This window comes from Phaseolus vulgaris, unplaced genomic scaffold (assembly GCF_000499845.2).
Source record: "Phaseolus vulgaris cultivar G19833 unplaced genomic scaffold, P. vulgaris v2.0 scaffold_77, whole genome shotgun sequence".
In the NCBI taxonomy this organism is placed as follows: domain Eukaryota; kingdom Viridiplantae; phylum Streptophyta; class Magnoliopsida; order Fabales; family Fabaceae; genus Phaseolus; species Phaseolus vulgaris.
In genome coordinates, this window is record NW_027174124.1 from 62,208 (window position 1) to 82,013 (window position 19,806).

At 34.0% G+C, this 19,806-nt stretch overlaps 1 protein-coding gene across 1 annotated transcript; it reads right to left on the reverse strand.

Annotated features, from left to right (window-relative positions):
- Positions 1-15,582: 15,582 nt before the first annotated feature.
- Positions 15,583-16,331, reverse strand: LOC137817472 (protein MAIN-LIKE 1-like). Its single transcript, XM_068620763.1, has 3 exons — positions 16,178-16,331; positions 16,098-16,129; positions 15,583-16,014 (listed from the first exon to the last, which is right to left on the reverse strand). The coding sequence occupies exons 1-3, from the start codon at positions 16,329-16,331 to the stop codon at positions 15,583-15,585; spliced, it is 618 nt and encodes a 205-aa protein (XP_068476864.1).
- Positions 16,332-19,806: the final 3,475 nt, after the last annotated feature.

Sequence of the window (19,806 nt, forward strand, 5' to 3'; positions counted from 1 at the left end):
TGGATTTGTTGAAGATACACTGCTGGTAGATGGAAAGATTAAATCCAAGGACAAGAAGAAGAAGAAAGTGGTTGACCATAAGCTGCAAGAGGATGACTTTGCCATTGGATTTGTTGAAGATAAGTTGTTGGTAGATGGAAAATTAAATCCAAGGAAAAGAGGAAGAAGAAATTGGTTGACAATAAGCTGCAGAAGAATGGTGGTAATACCGAAACTAGTAACTTCCTACTTAGAAAGCACGAGCCTGAAGGTGACAACAGGAAGAAGATTGATCCTGATTCTTGTTTTTATGGCTTTGACATTGGATTTGTTGAAGATAATTTGCTGGTAGATGGAAAGATTAAATCCAAGGAAAAGAATAAGAAGAGAAAAGCTGTGAAGGATAAGGTGAAGGAGAATGGTGATGATGCTGAAACCAGTAAATTCATACTCAAGAAGCGTGAGCCTCAAGGTGTCAATAAGGAGAAGATTGATCCTGAATTGTGCTGTTATGGCTGTGACATTGGATTTCTTGAAGATAAGTTGCTGGTAGACAGAGAGGTAAACTCCAAGGTAAAGAAGAATAAAGCAGGCGAGGAGGAGCTGAGGGAGAATGGGGAAGATGCTGAAACCAGTGAATTCATACTCAAGAAGCGTGAGCCTCAGTATGACAACAGGGAGAAGATTGATCCTGATTCGTGTTTTTATGGCTTTGACATTGGATTTGTTGAAGATAATTTGCTGGTAGATGGAAAGATTAAATCCAAGGAAAAGAATAAGAAGAAAAAAGTTGTCAAGGATAAGCTGAGGGAGAGTGGTGATGATGCTGAAACCAGTAAATCTGTACTCGTGAAGCGTGAGCCTCAAGGTGGCTCTGAATCGTGGTCTTATTGCTGTGACATTGGATTTATTGAAGATAACCTGCTGAAAGACGGAAAGATTAAATCCAAGAAAAAGAAGAAGAAGAAGAAGAAAGGTGGTGATGATGAAACCAGTAAATACATACTCAAGAAGCGTGAGCGTCAGGGTGACATCAGGGAGAAGATTGATCCTGAGTTGTGCTGTTATGGCTGTGACATTGGATTTGTTGAAGATAACTTTCTGGTAGATGAAAAGGTTAATTCAGTTGAGGAGGAGCTGAGGGAGAATAGTGATGGCGCTGCAACCAGTAAATTCAACCCCGAGAAAATGGGACCTGAAGTTCACAAACATACAGTTCCAGTTGGTGTTCAATATGTTTCACCATATTTTCATGATGATAGTGCAGAGAAGATTAATGCCAAATCATTGGATAAGGAAAGCCAGTCTAATCCTATTGCATTACCTACCTCTGGAGAGTTGTTGGGGGATAAACTGGAGGAAGATGGTTGTGCTGTACAGATTGATCAGCTGGGACATGAAGGTTATGTTGATTCTGTTTATTTATCTGCTGCTTCGAGAGACTTATTTGAGGATCAGCTGAAAGAAAATGGAAATGAATTCAAATCCATTGGTATTAAATCCGAGAAGAAAAAATCTAATAGTCGGAAAACTTTATTTGAGAGTGACAATGCTAGAAAGGTTTCTCCCTACTTTCAGAATGACAATGTTGAACTATTATTGGGAATTCCTCCGTAGAATCTATCAAGCATGAAGTGGAAAGACTTGGGATCATGGAATGAAATTTCTAATGTTGCTTTGTCTTTTCTGTCTTTTCTTTTGGTATCAGTTAGAAGACTGTTTTCCTTCTCTTTTTGGAACCACAAGTCTTAAGTTTCGAAATTGCATTGTTTTGAGGAAGAATGTGCTAAATTGCTCTGGAAAGACTTGGGGATCATGGAATGAAATTTCTAATGTTGCTTTGTCTTTTCTGTGTTTTCTTTTGGTATCAGTTAGAAGAGTGTTTTCATTCTCTTTTTGGAACCACAAGTCTTAAAGTTTCGAAATTATAATGTTTTGAGGAAGAATGTGCTATTTTGTTTCAATAAGTATGCCCGACAACATTTTGCATAGGACTTTTTATTTTCAGATAACTAATTTGATGAAATGAAATTCAGTTTCATATAATATTGTCATTGGATTGGATGAATATGTAATATTATTTTACATTTTTATTAATCTATTTTATCCCTTAAAATTTATAGTGTGATATTTAGTTAACCATAATTTATCCATCAACCTCTTGATTTTTTTTTTTTAAAACTCACTAGTTGCCAAATCTTGTCATTTGTTGTTCTTGACTGTTTAAACTGCTGACAATTAGTTATCTCACTTTTGAATTATATTTGACTTTTCTATCCCAGTTCTGTTATTTGAATATCTTTGGTACTGAATCATTCCATTATACAATAATAATCAATTAAAATTGACACTAATTTAAGGTGACATGAAATAGTAAGTGGAGGTAGTGTAAATTATACACTGATGTTCTTAACAGTTTGCGTGAATTTTATTTAGAAAAATTATATTTTAACTTTTTTTAGAAAGAGTATAAGATGCATACGATCATATAAATATTCAAATAATTGTATTAAATATCATGACACATGGTCATACAAATATCTAAAATTTAATTAAACATACCACCAAAATTATATTTTTATTTTCATTTTCACACAAAAATATGTTGGTGATTGTATATGTGAAAAATAGGTGGCAAATAAGAGAAATGTTGGGCCAACTTAATGACCCAATGTTATTTTAAAACAAATAAAATCTTGTGGCAATTTCTCCCTGCACCATATCATTTTTTATATGCACTCGACGTAACTTTTTAAATCCAATTTTGTCTTTGTCACATATTTGCTTACGGATGCCAATATTCAGAAATCACATATTTGGCTATGGATATTGGCATCCGGAAGTGTCAACTTTTCCTACAGATACTAACATCCGGAAGTGATAGCTTTGCCTATGGATATTGGCATCCAAAAGTGTCAGTTTTGCCTATGGATATTGTCATCTGGAACTAGCACTCTTTGATTACAAACATCTTTATCCGGAAGGCACCATCATATATATATATATATATATATATATATATGGAAGCCAATTATCCTTTTTTTTTTGGCAGTGTGATGATTTTGTTACTTTTAATGGACTAAAACCCACTAAACCAAACCAATTTAAAGAATATAAGTAAAATCAACATTAAGGCTTCGTTTGGATCCAGGGGTGCCATTGTTGGCGACGACGGAAGTCACAACAGCACCCCGTTTGGATCCATGCATGCTAGCGGGCGAGTGTGGAAGGAAAGACCAATTTGAGTGAAATGTTGATCTGCGCAAAGATGAAGAGAAAGTTGCACTGTAGAGTGGGAGTGTCAAGTCATCCCAAGCAAGTTACAACGTTGCCCTTGCTTTTGCTGGAATGAAGAGAAACAGTGCCCCTGCGCCCTCTGCATGCATGCCACATGAAGCCATGAGATTCCTGACTTGGCTCAGGAATCGTTTGACTCTCTGTGAATCTGTGAAAGGAGAGTGAATGCAGTGGGTGAGTGGGTGAGGTAGGTGGGCGTGAAGCTGGCTATATAAGAGCATGAATTCCTTCCTCCATTCACAGAAAACCGAAGATACGAGCCATAGAGAGTGCATTGTAGTGTGGTTGGAGAGATTCCTATAAGCCATCTTCGTTTCTGTTAGGATACCTTGTTCATCTCACGTCCTGGGGTTGTTGTTGTGATTCATCTGGATTAATCTGGTTCATCTGGGTTCGTTCTGAGGTTAGAGCTTTTTCTCTGCAATGGTGCATAATCGATTATGCCTCAATTTGAACCAGAAAGATAATCGATTATGAGGCAGATAATCGATTTTTCAAATAACATAATCGATTATCTGTAAAAATTTACAGGCATAATCGATTATGTGAAGTGTTGAAAAATGACCATAATCGATTATTGTGTGCCATAATCGATTATGCTTTATTTTTGCCTACGAAGATAATCGATTATGCCTGGATAATCGATTATCCTTTCTGTATAACTGAGAGCATAATCGATTATGTTCTATATTTTTCTGAATTCTATGTTTCTTAATTTTTTTTTATGTGATTTTCAGGCACGGTTCTTCATCCAAAGTTATCCTTGTGCTGCTATTGTTGCTTATCTTCAGGTTTTTAATTTTTTTTATGTAAAGTTAATTTTTTTATTTCTGTTTTATATTTATGATTGGATGATTATGGTTTTGTAATATAATTTGTTTATGAATATAAATGTATTTAAAATGAATATTTTTACAAGTGGAAATAGAAATTTTTAATTTGTAGGTTTTTTAAAAAGTAATTGATATTTTATAAGTGCTATTTTTAATTGATATTTTAATTATAAATGTAGAAAGTAATTATTTATTTCAAAATGAATTGTTTATTAAACAGATTTTAAAAAAATTATTTTGACAGAATGGAATTAAAAATTTTAAAAATATTTTGATAGGGTTTTCATTTTTGTAGATTAAACATAATTTATTAATGTTATAATAAAAAACATTATAAAAATGTTATATTAATTAAAAATAACAGTAAAAGTTTAAAGTAGAAATATCATTTTGAGTTATTTTTTTTTAATTTGTATTTCACATAAATTATTGGTGTTAGAATTAAATGTTAAAAAAAATGTTATAATAATTTAAAAAGTCAGAAAAAGTTTATTTTAGGATTGATAATAAATTATTACAAAGATAAATAAGTTTACAGAATCCAAATAATTGATATTTTAATTATAAATGTAGAAAGTAATTATTTATTTCAAAATGAATTGTTTATTAAACAGATTTAAAAAAAATTATTTTGACAGAATGGAATTAAAAATTTTAAAAATATTTTGATAGGGTTTTTATTTTTGTAGATTAAACATAATTTAGTAATGTTATAATAAAAAACATTATAAAAATGTTGTATTAATTAAAAATAACAGTAAAAGTTTAAAGTAGAAATATCATTTTGAGTTATTTTTTTTTAATTTGTATTTTACATAAATTATTGGTGTTAGAATTAAATGTTAAAAAAAAATGTTATAGTAATTTAAAAAGTTGAAAAAGTTTATTTTAGGATTGATAATAAATTATTACAAAGATAAATAAGTTTACAGAATCCAAATAATTGATATTTTAATTATAAATGTAGAAAGTAATTATTTATTTCAAAATGAATTGTTTATTAAACAGATTTAAAAAAATATATTTTGACAGAATGAAATTATAAATTTTAAAAATATTTTGATAGGTTTTCATTATAGATGGCATCATCATCCCACAAACGTAACAGAACCCGTAAGGGTAAATCTCCAGCAGAAGATGTTGACGTTCCTCCTCCACCAACGAGGATTCCAGAAGTTCTTGATTATTCAAGATACTTCAGTACCAGGCGTCAAATGGTGGTTTTTGAAAAGAATTTTCACGCAAGAACAGTATTACCACCAAAAGTGATGAATACTCCATTTTTTGCTGGTCCAGGATTTGAATTCCAAAATCTTCTCAATTGGCAAGGTTTACAACCTTTCCTCGGAATTAATCTTCCATATTATGAGGATTTGGTAAGGGTTTTTTATACAAATGCAAAATTCACACCTGCTGGTCACCTTGCCATTGAGATTTGCGGAAAAATGATACACATCAAAGAAGTGGATTGGATGACCATTGCTCATCTACAGTATGACAGTCTTAAGTTAACCCCGGGACGATCCCTGAGGAAGTGAATTTTGGTTGAGCACTAGCACTATCCACCATGATTCGTGAAGATGTTCAAGGTGAAAATCTGAAAAATGTCGGTAGTCTGAAGATGAATGACCGACTGTTGCATTACACATGGGTGCATATCTTGTGCCCTCAGGAAGCAACTATGCACAACTGCTGAATGAAGATATTTTCATGATGTGGTTAATCAAGAATAACGTACGCATTAATTGGCCTCATTACATAATGCAACAGATCATCAAATGCCGGGATAACAAGATGTCTCTCCCATATGCAAATTTGATAACGAGGATCTGCAGGTGTATGGCTTTGACTTGTCCAATGAACAAGCAACAATGCTAGGCTGGAATCATTACTTTGGCAAAAAAAGTATGACAAAATTAAATATATTCCAGGTCAATGGCATATGGCAACTTGGTAGACCGCAACATGCAAACGAAGAAGATGATGAAGAGGATGAATTGCCACCACAAGATGATGAAGGTGGTCAACCTGAGGAGGAAAACCCCACTCAAAGGGAATTGTTAAATCAAATTTTGTCCGGCATGGAAAAGATGAATACCCGAATGGACAGAATGAAGGTTACTCTGGCTGACATTGGACGTCATCAAGGCCATTGAGTGTGTTATTATTATGTTATTGTCATTGTTATTTTTATTTCTAAGTTTCAGGTTGAACATTGATGAATTGTGTTTGTTATTTTTGACGTTGACATTGTTATTGTTAAGGTTTTATGTTACTTTTCATGCTACTTATTTACATAATCATATTGTTTTTAATTATATTTGTATGTATATAACATAACATAATTTATAAAATCATTTATAATATTAAAATTATGTAAATAAATTAACTTAAATAAAAAATAATTCTTAATTAATAAAATGTTAAATAATATAATTATACTTTAATTTTAAATTATAATTAACTAAAATATGAAATAGGATTAATCATTATTTATTCTTTTTTATATAAAGGGTAAAATTGTAATCTTACAAATTTTACTATTCAAAATATATTAAAATACTCTCACAACTATCACACCATTCACAATTTCCAATAAACTTTCTTCACACATCCACTCTAACATACCCCAATCCAAACAACCTCAACTTTCTTCACACTTTCTTCACACTTCCACTCCCACTCACCCTCAACTTTCCACTCCCCCACACCCTCTAATCCAAACACACCCTAAAAGGTATTCATAAGGTCAAAATACTTAAAATTCAAGTTCAAACAACAACATCGTTCATGGATAAAAAATATTACAATAATAGTCCTAATACATAATCAATCATTCATACGTGATTGTCTTCTGACACACACAACTCTGTCATTGGTCGCTTCTCGTGCTAACATCAATGCTACTTGTATTCCTTCCCACACAGGGTTACCCTCCACCACATCACCATGATTAAGTAATGGTTGCAATGTCTCTATAATTCTACGACAAATACCCTACAACCATGAATGTCATAATATTAGACAAAAATTAACATGAATGAAAATGTTATTAATGGTTCATACATACCAAAGCAGGATGTTTCAGGATGTGTCTCTTGAGGATGCGTTGCCACTGGTCCGTGGGCAAGTGTTTTTGAAGGTATGACTACAAGACGATCATCCTCAGCCATGTCAATGAAATATGGATGTGATACTTCGAAACCACTCCATGTACGGTTGAAGGCAAGCGCCAAGATAAGGTGCTACGTCCATATCCTGTATGACATAATCATTGAAATTTAACCATTGCCAGACCACTTCATTTGTAGTCAGATCGCCATCTTTAACTACAGATGGGTGCCGAGGGATGATCTGCACATATCCATACTGACGAAGAACACGTTTCGGCAAAAGCAATTGTCTCCACTTTCCAAGCCTCAAATAACCGGAGAATAACATGTTAGAAATGGAGGCCTTAAACAAGAGGGGGTGAATTGTTTATGAATTATTTTCACAAATATTGAAGGTATAGTGAAGGCCAATGAGAATAAATCAATTAGAAATCTGTTCAGCTGATTTAAAAACAGTTTTCACTAAACAACAAAAATTCAACCGGGTGATTTTTGGAAACAATCAGTTGTTTATAGCAACAATTATAAACTTCAAGCAAAAACAGATTTAAAGAGATAAGGGATAGAAAGATCCACACATGAAATTTATACTGGTTCACTCTTAACCAAGAGCTACATCTAGTTTCCAGAAAATATCTGAGTATTCCACTAAGCAATCAAACACCTTGATTACAACACACACACCCAAGTGGTGATCTTGAACCCTTCAAGAACACACACCACCTTTAGCAATCACACCATAAAATTCAGAACACCCTTTGAATCTCCACACCAACAGTTCTTACTAAAATACAATAGTCAAGAGAGAAAAGGAATGATAACACCTGATACAATTACAAATTGAATAGAAGAAGTACAAAGCAATCCTTTTCCACTATTAGAAAGAATCCAAAGCTTGAAGCAATTTTGGAAAAAGTTGATTTGAAAGTATTCTCATGAATCAATAACAACCAGGAGTGTAAAACAAAATATATATACTCCAATCAGTTGTTAAAAGTATTTAATGCAAAAGCCAAATCAGTTTTAAAACAAACATAACAGATTAATCAGTCCAACTGAATTTTGTTAAGAATTTTCAAAACTCAACAAATTGAAAACACGAAACAATCGATTGAATTGGCTTGACAACAAAGTCAACCAATATCAAGCCTTTTCAAATTCTGTTCAAAAACACTAAGTGTAAAACAATCGGTTGAAACGACAATTCAACAAGTTGATTTTCCACTTTCTTACGAAAACATCTTTTTTCAAAAGAACTTGAATCAAGCAACCTTGGATCAAATCTATGAATGGATTTTACAAATTCAAACTACATAAAACCCACACACACAAGCATCAGCAAAGTCTTCAAGCAATCTTCTTGGATTACAGCACAGAGCACCAACTAATTCTCCCCTTATTTGTCTTTTCAAATAGACAAAAGAAAGGATTAAATGACAACATATAAGAAACAAGATAAAGCGTTCATGAAAGAAAGCTGGTACACTTAAAAGGAAGGACTATGGTCCCTGCCAAACTATAGATTTGAAATCTGGTTTTGTATGACCTCAATCTGTTCATTCAGATTTCCAAACATGCATCTAGACCCTGGAAGTTCTGATCGAATTGCTGAAATCGGTTTTGGCACATCTCATAGAGATTGTTTTGTTGTTGCAAAGCTATCCATCCGGTTGAGCATAAGTCTTTCAAAGGATGTCATTGAGGTGATTCTTTCTCCCCCAACATCAGTGTTAGGTCCAGAATAATCAGTAGCAGCAGGTTCAATAGCTTCATCTTCATCATTGATTCCACTTGGGCCAGCTTGGTCACCCATCTCCCACCAATTTTGGTAAATCCCATTTTGCTTAGGGATCCATTGTTGATCTCACTTGAGGGCTTGATGATTTCAGCTAGTTCTCCTTCAATATCTACCTCAAAATAGTGCAGTAGTTTAGATATCAAAATTCCATAAGGGTAGTGAAAGTCACTTAACCTTGTGGCTTTTTGCATATGTTCTTTGATGGTATGGATCCAATTGATCTTCACTTTATTCATGATGCAATAGATAAAAAAAAATCCTCTTATGAAAGAGTGGAGTGATTGCTCCCCCTTGGTGTGATGATCCAAGACACAATGAAAGCTATGAGCCTTTCATCAAGCTTTAGCCCACCAACTGAAAAATTCCTCACTTTGGAATAGGGATCCTTGAGACAACTTTTGTAAAAGTGGATTTTGTTGAAATCTTCCCCTACTCAAAGGTTTCCTCTGTTGATTCTGATTTCAGAGAACTTTAATCCAGCCACAGCAGTCCATACATCATTTGTAATGACCATGTTTACACCCTTCACATGAGACACAAGTGAGTCACCACCAAATTGAAGATTAGTGCAAAATACCTTCACCAAATCTGGATATATGTTTCCAGTAAGCTCAAGGAATCTCTTCAATCTTTGCTCCTTGAGGAGACTTTGCACAGTGGACAAATTTTGTGGCTTCATCCATATGAAGGATACAAGCTTGGGTTTGTTGATAGTTTTCCTACTTGTTTCAAGTAGAAATTTGTTGATTTGTTCTGATTCTCCTGAGAACCACTCTTCAATCTTTCCACAACTTCTAACAACCCTGGTTTTCATTCTTTTTGCCGATGAAGGAGTTCTAGCCATTGCTCAGATCAATGAGGGACTTTGTGTTAAAATGGATGGCTTTAAACTAGAGGGGGGGTGAATTGTTTAAAGAGGGTTTTCGCAAACTTTTAAGTCAAGAATGAAATTCTCTCAAGAAACAATTGATAAAGAATTCAGTTTGCCAAAACAGCAAGCAAAAACTGCAATACCAGAAAAAACAATCGGTTGTTTCACAGAAACAATCAGTTGTTTATACCAGCAAACAACAAACAAAACTGAATTTAAAGAGATTAAGGATAGAGAGATTGCACACAGATGTTTATACTGGTTCACTCTAAACCCAGAGCTACATCCAGTCTTCTCAGAAAACCTCTGAGGAAATCCATTAAGCAATCACACCTTGATCACTTACACCACAACCAAGAAAGTGACCTTGATCACCACAAGACACACACTCTTCTTGGCCAACACACCAACACTAAGATTGTTGATCTTGATCCCCTCAAGAACACACAGCCAATCTCAGCAAACACAGAAATGAAACTTGTTTAGCAGAGTACAAGGATTACACTTGTTACAGAAGATAATCTGAAATCAATACAAGCAGAATCCTATTCCACAAACTTTGATCAATCACACCTCTAAGCAATCTCAGCTCTTTGAAAAACTCTAAAACTTTATTCAAAAACTTGTTACTCAAATATGTTTTTCTGAATTTATTCAAAGATGTTGTTTGTTATCAAATCTTAACAAACTATTTAATTGCATTTAATGATTGGTCAAAGCATTTAAAGACTGGAGCGTAAGCAGTTAAATCATTTAAAACTCAGCCAAAGATAAAATACTTTTTCTGTTATGGTACCAAAACAAACAATTGGTTGTTTCCTCGAATCAATCGGTTGTTTTGGTTCTAACAGTTCAACCATTTGAAAAACAGTTTTCAATCTTTTCTAAAAACATCTAAGTATAAACAATCGTTTGTTTCAACAAAACAATCGGTTGTTTCGACAAAACAATTGGTTTTTTTTAACTTAGTTTGAAAAATATTTTTCTTTCAAAAAGATTGAGAATGCCTATGCTTTGGATCCAATCAAAGGGTGGATTACAATACTCAAACTACCCCAGATCCTAACTAAAACAGCACAGCAACAACAAGCTCAGCCAAGGCTTCAACATCCTTCAAAGGGTTTGGATTCTTCAAAGCTTGAACACCACTTGGTTCAACAATCTCCCCCTATTTGATGAAGACAAATCCCTGATGCTTGTGTTGTACTTGATTGAATCTGAAGCAGTTCCTGCAAGATACAATTTTAAGCAAAACATAGAACTTATGATATTTGGTTAGCACAGAAACAAATACAGAAAATCAGAGCATAATATCAGAGTAAACAACATTAAAAAAAACAGCAAACTGTTTTGCAGGAAAACATAAAAACCGAAATCAAACACAAACAGCATAAATCTCCCCCTATTTGTCTTCACAAATAGAAAAAAAGAAGAGATAAAACAAGATAATTGTTTTGATTACATCAGAATTAAAGCAGCAACATCAGAAAGAAAGAAAATTTGAAAACCAGATATAACCACAAAAAACAATCGGTTGTTTCGATACATCAACCGGTTGTTTTTCTTCATTCATCATCATCACCATATTGAAGATCATAGATTTGATTCTGGACAGCTTCAATCTGTTCATCTAGAGTCATGAAGTGTGCATCCATGTTGTCAAACCTGTTGTCAAACCTCTGGAAATTACTGACACAGAGATCATGGAGATTTCTTTGATTCTCCGCAAAGCTATCAAGCCTATTTACCATGAGTCTCTCAAAAGGAGACATGGTTTGCATCCTTTCTTCTTGATTTCCAGCCCCAGCACTAGGTCCAACATCTTGATAATCTTCAGGAGGATCTTCATGTTGAACATCTATATCAACAGGTTCATCTTGTTCAAGATCAGCAGCAGCACTAGATGAGGCACCAAGATCACCATCTTTGCTAATCCATTTGCCACCTACTTTGGTAAAACCCATTTTGCTGAGTGATCCATTGTTCAACTCTTGAGTTGACTTGACCAACTCATATGTTTCATCTTCAAGGTTCACTTCAAAATAGAGTAGAAAATTAGATACCAAAACAACATACGGATAGTGATAGTCACTTAACCTCATAGCCTTTTGCATGTGCTCTTTGATGATGTGGATCCAATTGATTTTGATCTTCTTCATGATGCAGAAGATATACACCAGATCTTCCTCAGTAAGCACTGAATGATTACTCCCCCTTGGAGTTAGAATCCAAGTCACAATGAGGGCAAGAAATCTTGTTGTTATACCTATAAGATGGTTGATTCTTGTTGTTGTTTTTCTTCAAGAATTTGATGAATTTCCTGGTCAGCAAGCTAAGGGTTTCTCCACCACTATCTGATATGATTCCAATAGCAAGATATAGAAGATTATTTAACATTTTATGGAATCAACTTGAGTTGGAGATTGAATAGGCACTTTTATAGAAATGGATCAATGTTCTATGTTTCAAGAACTCGCCAAAACTTGCGCCAAACACCAAAGCTCACATGGAAGACCCATTTCTTGTCAATTGAACCGATTAAAAGATGTAAGAATGCAAATGAACCAATTAAATTGCATAACAAGTGAATTGCACCGAACAAATCAACAAAAAATGAAGAAGAACCGATTATTTCCAACAAGGGAGAAGATGAACCGAACAAAATATGATTTAAAACAAAAGCATCGAATAGAATTGCAAGAAAGGAACCTAAGACATGTTTAGGAGTTCATATGAGCATGGAAATGGAAGAAATAGATGGAGAAGAAAGAAGACTTATGTGGTTGTAGTTCTTGGTTGATGAACACGCCACTTGAAATGTGAATGCTCCAAGATAAGTGTGAATTGCTGCCACTTGAGGGAACCAAGGTACTCAAGATGAGACTAGGAAGAGGAGAAGACAAGTTCTCACTACACTCAATCACCAATTTGGGAGAGTTTTGTTACTACAAATTTCCAATCTGAATTTAGAAGGACCCAAGCCCTCCTTTTATAGGAGCAAGGGCCGGTCATGAGCTTTACAAAGCTTGTACCATAAGCTACCCAAGAGTCTCCTAAGCTAACGCCTCTAGTGACTTATGAAGAGTCACCTTCTAGAAAATTCTAAACTAAAGCCTAAAGATGCTTTACAAAAGAGGTATCTAATGTTTCCCTCTAAGCACCTTTCTAAAGACTAAGTATTTAAACATTATACTTTTTATACAAAAGACATTATAAAAAGAGAAAACAATCTACCACTACTTCCTAATTCCTTAAACTTGCTCCTTGTAAGCCTACGAGGTAAGCTAATGACTTCTTGAGCTTCTTCAACTTCGGATTCTACCTCCTTTTGTCCTTAATCTTCGACCTCTATTTCTTCTTGATCTTGATCTCCATCACTATCATCACTTGAGACTTGACAGTTTTTATGACCAACAACCTTCATGGCAATGTTTCTCACATGCTTATCTTCATTTTCTTTAACATTCAGCCTATTCATCTCCAATTCACGTTCTCTAAGATTCCCAAACAGTGAAGTTATTGTCAAGGATGTTAAACCTTTAGATTCAAAGATGGTTGTGACCTTGGGCTGCCAAGATCTGTCTAGGCACTTGAGTATCTTGATGTTGAGTTCCTATTTTTCAAACATTTTTCCAAGACTCATGAGGTGGTTGACAATATGAGCAAACCTCTTTTGTACTTCTGCAATTGTCTCCCCTTTTTGCATTCTAAACATCTCATATTTTTGGATAAGAGCATGCTCCCTTGCTCTTGTCACGTCATTTGTTCCTTCATGAGTGACTTCAAGAGTATCCCACACTTCCTTTGCGGAGGCACATTGTGATACCCTGAAAAACTCATCAGAATTTAAGGTAGATGTAATGATATTATTTGCAATACAATCATATTGAGCATGTTTGCTTTCATGCGCAGTCCATTGTGACCAAGGCTTTTCAGAAATTACTTTATCATTTTCTAAGCATAGGAACAAAATGAAAATTTTCAATTGCATCCCAAATTCCTTTATCAATTGATTCTACAATGATTTTCATCCTTACCTTCCAAAACTGGTAATTTAAACCACAAAACAGAGGTGGTTTGTTAATAGATGCACCATCTCCAAAGGGTAGTTTTTCAACAATGAAAAAATATTTTAGGATAAAAAACTTGAACGACTTTCAAGAACCTAGCTCTAATACCAATTGTTAGAAATGGAGGCCTTAAACAAGAGGGGAAGTGAATTGTTTATCAAAGATTTTCGCAAATATTGAAGGTATAGTGTAGGCCAATGAGAATCAATTAATTAGAAATCTGTTCAGCTGATTTAAAAATAATTTTCACTTAACAACAAAAAATCAATCGGTTGTTTTTGCGAAACAATCAGTTGTTTATAACAGTAATTATAAACTTCAAGCTAAAACAGATTTAAAGAGATAAAGGATAAAAAGATCCACATAGGAAATTTATACTAGTTCATTCTTAGCCAAGAGCTACATCCAGTCCCCAAAAAACCTCTGAGTATTCCACTAAGTAATAAAACACCTTGATTACAACACAAACACCAAAGTGGTGATCTTGAACCCTTCAAGAACACACACCACCTTTGGCAATCACACCACAAAATTTAGAACACCCTTTGAATCTGCACACCAATAGTTCTTATAGAAATACAATAGTCAAGAGAGAAACTGAATGATAACATCTGATACAAGCACAAATTGAATAGAAGAAGTACAAAGCAATCCTATTCCACTCTTAGAAAGAATCCAAAGCTTGAAGCAATCTTGGAAAAAGTTTATTTGAATGTATTCTCATGAATCAATAACAACTAGGAGCGTAAAACAAATTATATATACTCCAATTAGTTGTTAAAAGCATTTAATGCAAAAGCCAAATCAGTTTTAAAACAAACAAAATAGATTAAATTAGTCCAACTGAATTATGTTAAGAATTTTCAAAAATCAATCGATTGAAAACACGAAATAATCGGTTGAATTGGCTTGATAACAAAGTCAACCAATTTCAAGCTTTTTCAAATTCTTTTCAAAATTACTAAGAGTAATACAATCAGTTGAAACGAGAATTCAACAGGTTGATTTTCCACTTTCTTTAGAAAACATCTTGTTTCAAAAGAACTTGAATCAAGCAACCTTGGATCAAATCTATGAGTGGATTTACAAACCCAAACTACATAAAACCCACACACACAAGCAACAACAAAGTCTTCAAGCAATCTTCTTGGATTTTGAGACATCAAAGCCTATGTTCAACATAACGATATTTGCTCAAATGGACGTTCTTCCCTGTTCCCGTCGTATGGGGAAAAATGAATGGAAGTTGGTGGCAATGTATCTAGCTGCAATCGTACAACAACAATTGAAGTAACTTTCCCTGGTTCATACTTCCTACACCGGGGTTCCTCTTCAGAATATTGGGATTGCACACGTCTAATACCTATAAAAGGGAAATGCTCATAAATCCAACCCCGCAATAATGTTGCATAACCAACTAGTTGCCTAATATTTGCGTAGCTATAATCTCCTAATTGCTCATACATGTGGGCTAGCGCAGCTGCCGCCCAAGCATATCCCCCAATCAGCTTCAGATCGACAAAAAATCCAAGATATATCACACTCACTAACGAGCACTCTTGTCGGCAAACTTAGTGCAACCAACAAGGTGAAGTAATTAAGCTTTAGTAGCTACAATCCACTACCTCCTTGAGCATGCGTCCTTGTACACATCTCTCAACCAATTAAGGCGCACATGAGCTCCCCGACAACGTCGTGTCTCTTCAGATGCAACTCCACGGTCAACACGTAGGGATTCTACCAACAAATCATTCATTGCATCTGCATCTAACGCCTGGTGCAGGTAAAATTGGGCGACAATGGGCATATACAACAAATTTGACACATCATCTAGAGTGATGGTCATCTCCCCAATAGGCAAATGAAATGTGTTTGTCTCTGGATGCCACCTCTCTACAAATGCACAAAGCAATCCTCGGTCTAAACTCTCGTAACTTGCATGAACCAGACCACCTAAGCCACACATGTCTATTGCAACCTCTATGTGCTCATGAGGTGCTCCTAACTTATTTATTTTTTTCCCATGAGAAACGACCTTCAACTCACCACGATCCTACAATAATCAACATATAACATCAATAAATACATACATAAGACACTCAATTATAAGACACTCGATTAATGTTCATTACTTACCAAACCATCCCATAAATGTCTGGCCACATGATCTTCATAATTAATCAGTAATGACTTATGCACTGGCCCTCATGGATAACCTTCGTCATCAATTTCAACTTCCTCTTGTTCAATATAATCTTCAAAGTCCTCATTTGGAATTGAAGTATTAGGACCACCATGCCTTCTTCTCACAGATGCAGTTGGTCGCACACGGTTCGAATTAGAAGATCCTCTTCCTCTAGTCCTCACCATCTTACTATTCATAAAATACCATCAAATAAAAAATAAATTGGTCCTCCAAAACTAAAGACCAAATAAAACACTTGTTCAGTCATAAAGATGTAAGTGCATGCATACATCTGAGTCACAAAGGTAAAAGAAATTTCTAAATTTTGTAAAAAAAAATTGAAATGTATTGGAATATTCCACAACCATTCCATGAGGAAATAATGTAAACCAATGTTCTTAATCAACCTTCTATGTGTCAAACCAAAATTCTTCTAAACCAAATCAAGTTATTACAATTTAAGAATCCAAGTTCAAAGTTTTTTTTTTTTTTTTTTTTTTGGCTAAAACAACCTTTCATTAAACTTCACTTACTTTCAACTTAGTCATATACTAAATACAAAATAAAATACTAAAACGTTAATGAAACAAGTTGATAGAAACAAAAATTACGATCTTTTCCATAAAACTAGAACACTTGCTTTTTATTCTAAAATATTTATATTATCATTTATATACTTCAAAATGCATTAATTATGAAAGAAAATATAATCACGTGATTCAGTTATTAGTCATACAGTACTATATAGTTTAACCACCAAGATGTCATGTCCACTTCAACAACATACTAGAAAGAGACTTCATTGAGGATAGAGATAGCAGGAACATCATTGAGGGCAGAAAAAAAACGCATCTAATAAACACATTCTGGATTTCAAAATTCCGACCTAACAAAAAATACTTTTGGATCTGCTCATTCGCGGTGCATACGGATATTAATATCCAGAGCTCAACCGGATATACACATCTGGAACTCATAACACAGTTACGAACAAAAATATCCAGAACCCACAAGGAATGTGAAAACTCACCGTTTTGCGATGCTTCTCCTTCTCTGGTGCCTTTGCTCTCTGTCGTTGCCGTAGTGGCTCAAAAATGTTGCCTAAATGACGCTTAAACGTGCCTGCATGTGTGTAAGATTTCCGAAAGAGAATGTCCAAAAAAAAAAAATGAACGACACTGTGTTGATTGCTGGGTGCACTTTAAGTGTAAGCTAATTTTCACTTTATTGAGGATTTTATGATCATTTCACACGAACATGTTGGGTGTCAATCAAAACTAATATGGTGTAAGGAGAATCTACCAAACCTTATAGGTATATCAATAAAAAATAGTGGCAGCCAACCGAGTGAACGGAAGCTTTTCAAAAAAAGTGGTGCGGATATTAAAAACACAACGGTATTCCTGTACCTGTCAAAATTCTTCCTGCACCAAATCAATTTTTAAAAAAACAGTTTTAGTATTTTACCCAAATTTAAATGACTTTTTTGGAAGATTTTTTTCAGAAGATACTTTCCAGAATTCATTAAATTTTGGAAAATGTTTTTCGGTACAAAATTTCTGAAATAAACTTTCCAGAATGTATATAATATGTTCCATAATATATTTATTGGAATAATTTTTTTGGAGTGTGTTTTCCAGAATAAAGACGCATTAGATGGTGCATTTGGTCATTTTACCTATTTGATGGGTGCAAAGAAACATCCTAATATAAAAAACACGAGTAGCAATAGCAAAACTTCTGGGCCAGCCGAATCTTAAGGGAAGGTGGTACGAATATAAAAACATGGAAGCTTCTTCTTCCTGCACTCCTACATTTTTCTTCCTGTTCCCCCAAAATTTTCTAAATCCAGAAACTGATCTTAATCTTTTATTTGAAAAAGGACACTGTGGTTACCGGAAATAGAGATCTGGAAGTGTGCTACATATTCATCAATCCAGAACTGAATATTTTTTTTTCCGGATGAGGGGATATTCCGGAAGCAATTTTTGCATAAATTATTGATTCTCGGATTGCTGAACCCAGAAGTCTAATTCTGTTATGGATTCGTGGATCCAGAATGTTTTTTTTTTTTAATTACAGATTTCTGAATCCAGATGCATACTTCTATTATGGATTGGTGGATCCGGAATACGTTTTTTGAATGTTGGATTTTTGAATGTGAAATGAATATTTTGAATTACGAATTGGTGGATTCGAAATTTTATCGGAAGTGTCAATCCGAAATTTTTCTGGATTCCATAATCCATAATGCAAAAAATAAATACAGTTCAAGTGCATTTTAGGATTAATAGGGACAATTTGATCTTTGCAAAACATTGTGGGGGTGCAAGAAGAAACTGCCAAACATGGAATGCAAATATAAATGCTTCTGGGCCAGTGGAATGGCACAGTTCTGAAAAGCACGGTGCAGATATTGAAACATGGGCTGCAAATAGCAATGCTGCAAGCCCAGTGGAATGTGCCCAGTCTTTTGAAAAGGAGCGCTAGCCGAATGGACCCAGATCTTTTAAGAGACTGGGGGGGTGAGACTATAAACAACTAGTGGTGGCTAGCAAAATTGCTGGACTAAGTGAATAGACCCAGATTTTTGTAAAAAAACAAGCATAGCTGGTGGTCAAAATAACAAAGGCAATTACTTCCTGCACCATATCACTGCACCCAATTTTAAATTAAAAGACAAAAATACCCTTAAATAAATAGGGTTATACATTCCGAATATTCTTTTTCAGAATGAATTTTATGTATTATGAATTTTTTTTATCTGGAATGAGATTTTGAATTTTGAATTCTAGATATATTTTTCCAGAATGTATTATTTTCAGTTTTGGATTTTCATTTCCGTTGTGAAGGGCATTTTTGGAAACAAAAAAATTATGTTGGGTGGAGGTTAAAAATGATTGGGTGTAGAAAGAACTTACCAATAACAAAAAGAGGGGCTAGAAACAAAGGCCCATAATTTTGGAACACATCCGAGGTGTAAAAATTAAACCAATATGAAAAAAAAATGAGTGGCCCCCACATAAATAAGGTTGGCATACAATAGGACCCGACCAGTACTAGCTTGCACATGGATTTATGGGCAAAGTTTTGGTGGTCAGAATCCTTTTTTAGAATACTTTTTTATTTGGATTTTTGGAACATATTTCTAAATTTTAATTTTTTTTCATAATGTATTTTTTACATTTTTGATTTATTTTAGAGTGAGATTTTGATTTTTGGATTTTCAAATTCGAAAAAAAGAGTAATTTTAGAAAATTTGAAAAACAATAGGGTGCAAGTTTAAATTGATGTGATGCAGGAAGAAGTTGCTGGATTTATGAGGTAATTTGGCAAAGAAAGATTGCAACTTACAGCAAAATTGGCACGTAGAGCCCAACAAAATTGGCCAATTGGAATAAACTAAAAGCGTAAAAAAACAAAGCAAATGGTGTTCCTATGATTATTTCTTAAGTAAAAGTTTAGTTTATCTTTTTAAAATATTAATCTTTAATAAAACTTTAATTTACTATTTTAAAATAGATTTAAATTATAAAAATATAATTTTAAGTTTTCAATTGAAAAATAAAATAAAAATATAATATTTAAATTATAAAAATACATAATATTATATAATTATAATAAATCATATTTAAATTTAGATTGAAAAACTTAAAAACA

Coding starts and splice junctions, on each gene's coding strand:
- LOC137817472 (XM_068620763.1), bottom strand. CDS start 16,331: ATGGTGAGGACTAGAGGAAGAGGATCTTCTAATTCGAACCGTGTGCGA. Junction 16,130..16,177: donor AGTTGAAATTGATGACGAAG/GTTATCCATGAG, acceptor TTAATTATGAAG/ATCATGTGGCCAGACATTTA. Junction 16,015..16,097: donor GACATTTATGGGATGGTTTG/GTAAGTAATGAA, acceptor TGATTATTGTAG/GATCGTGGTGAGTTGAAGGT.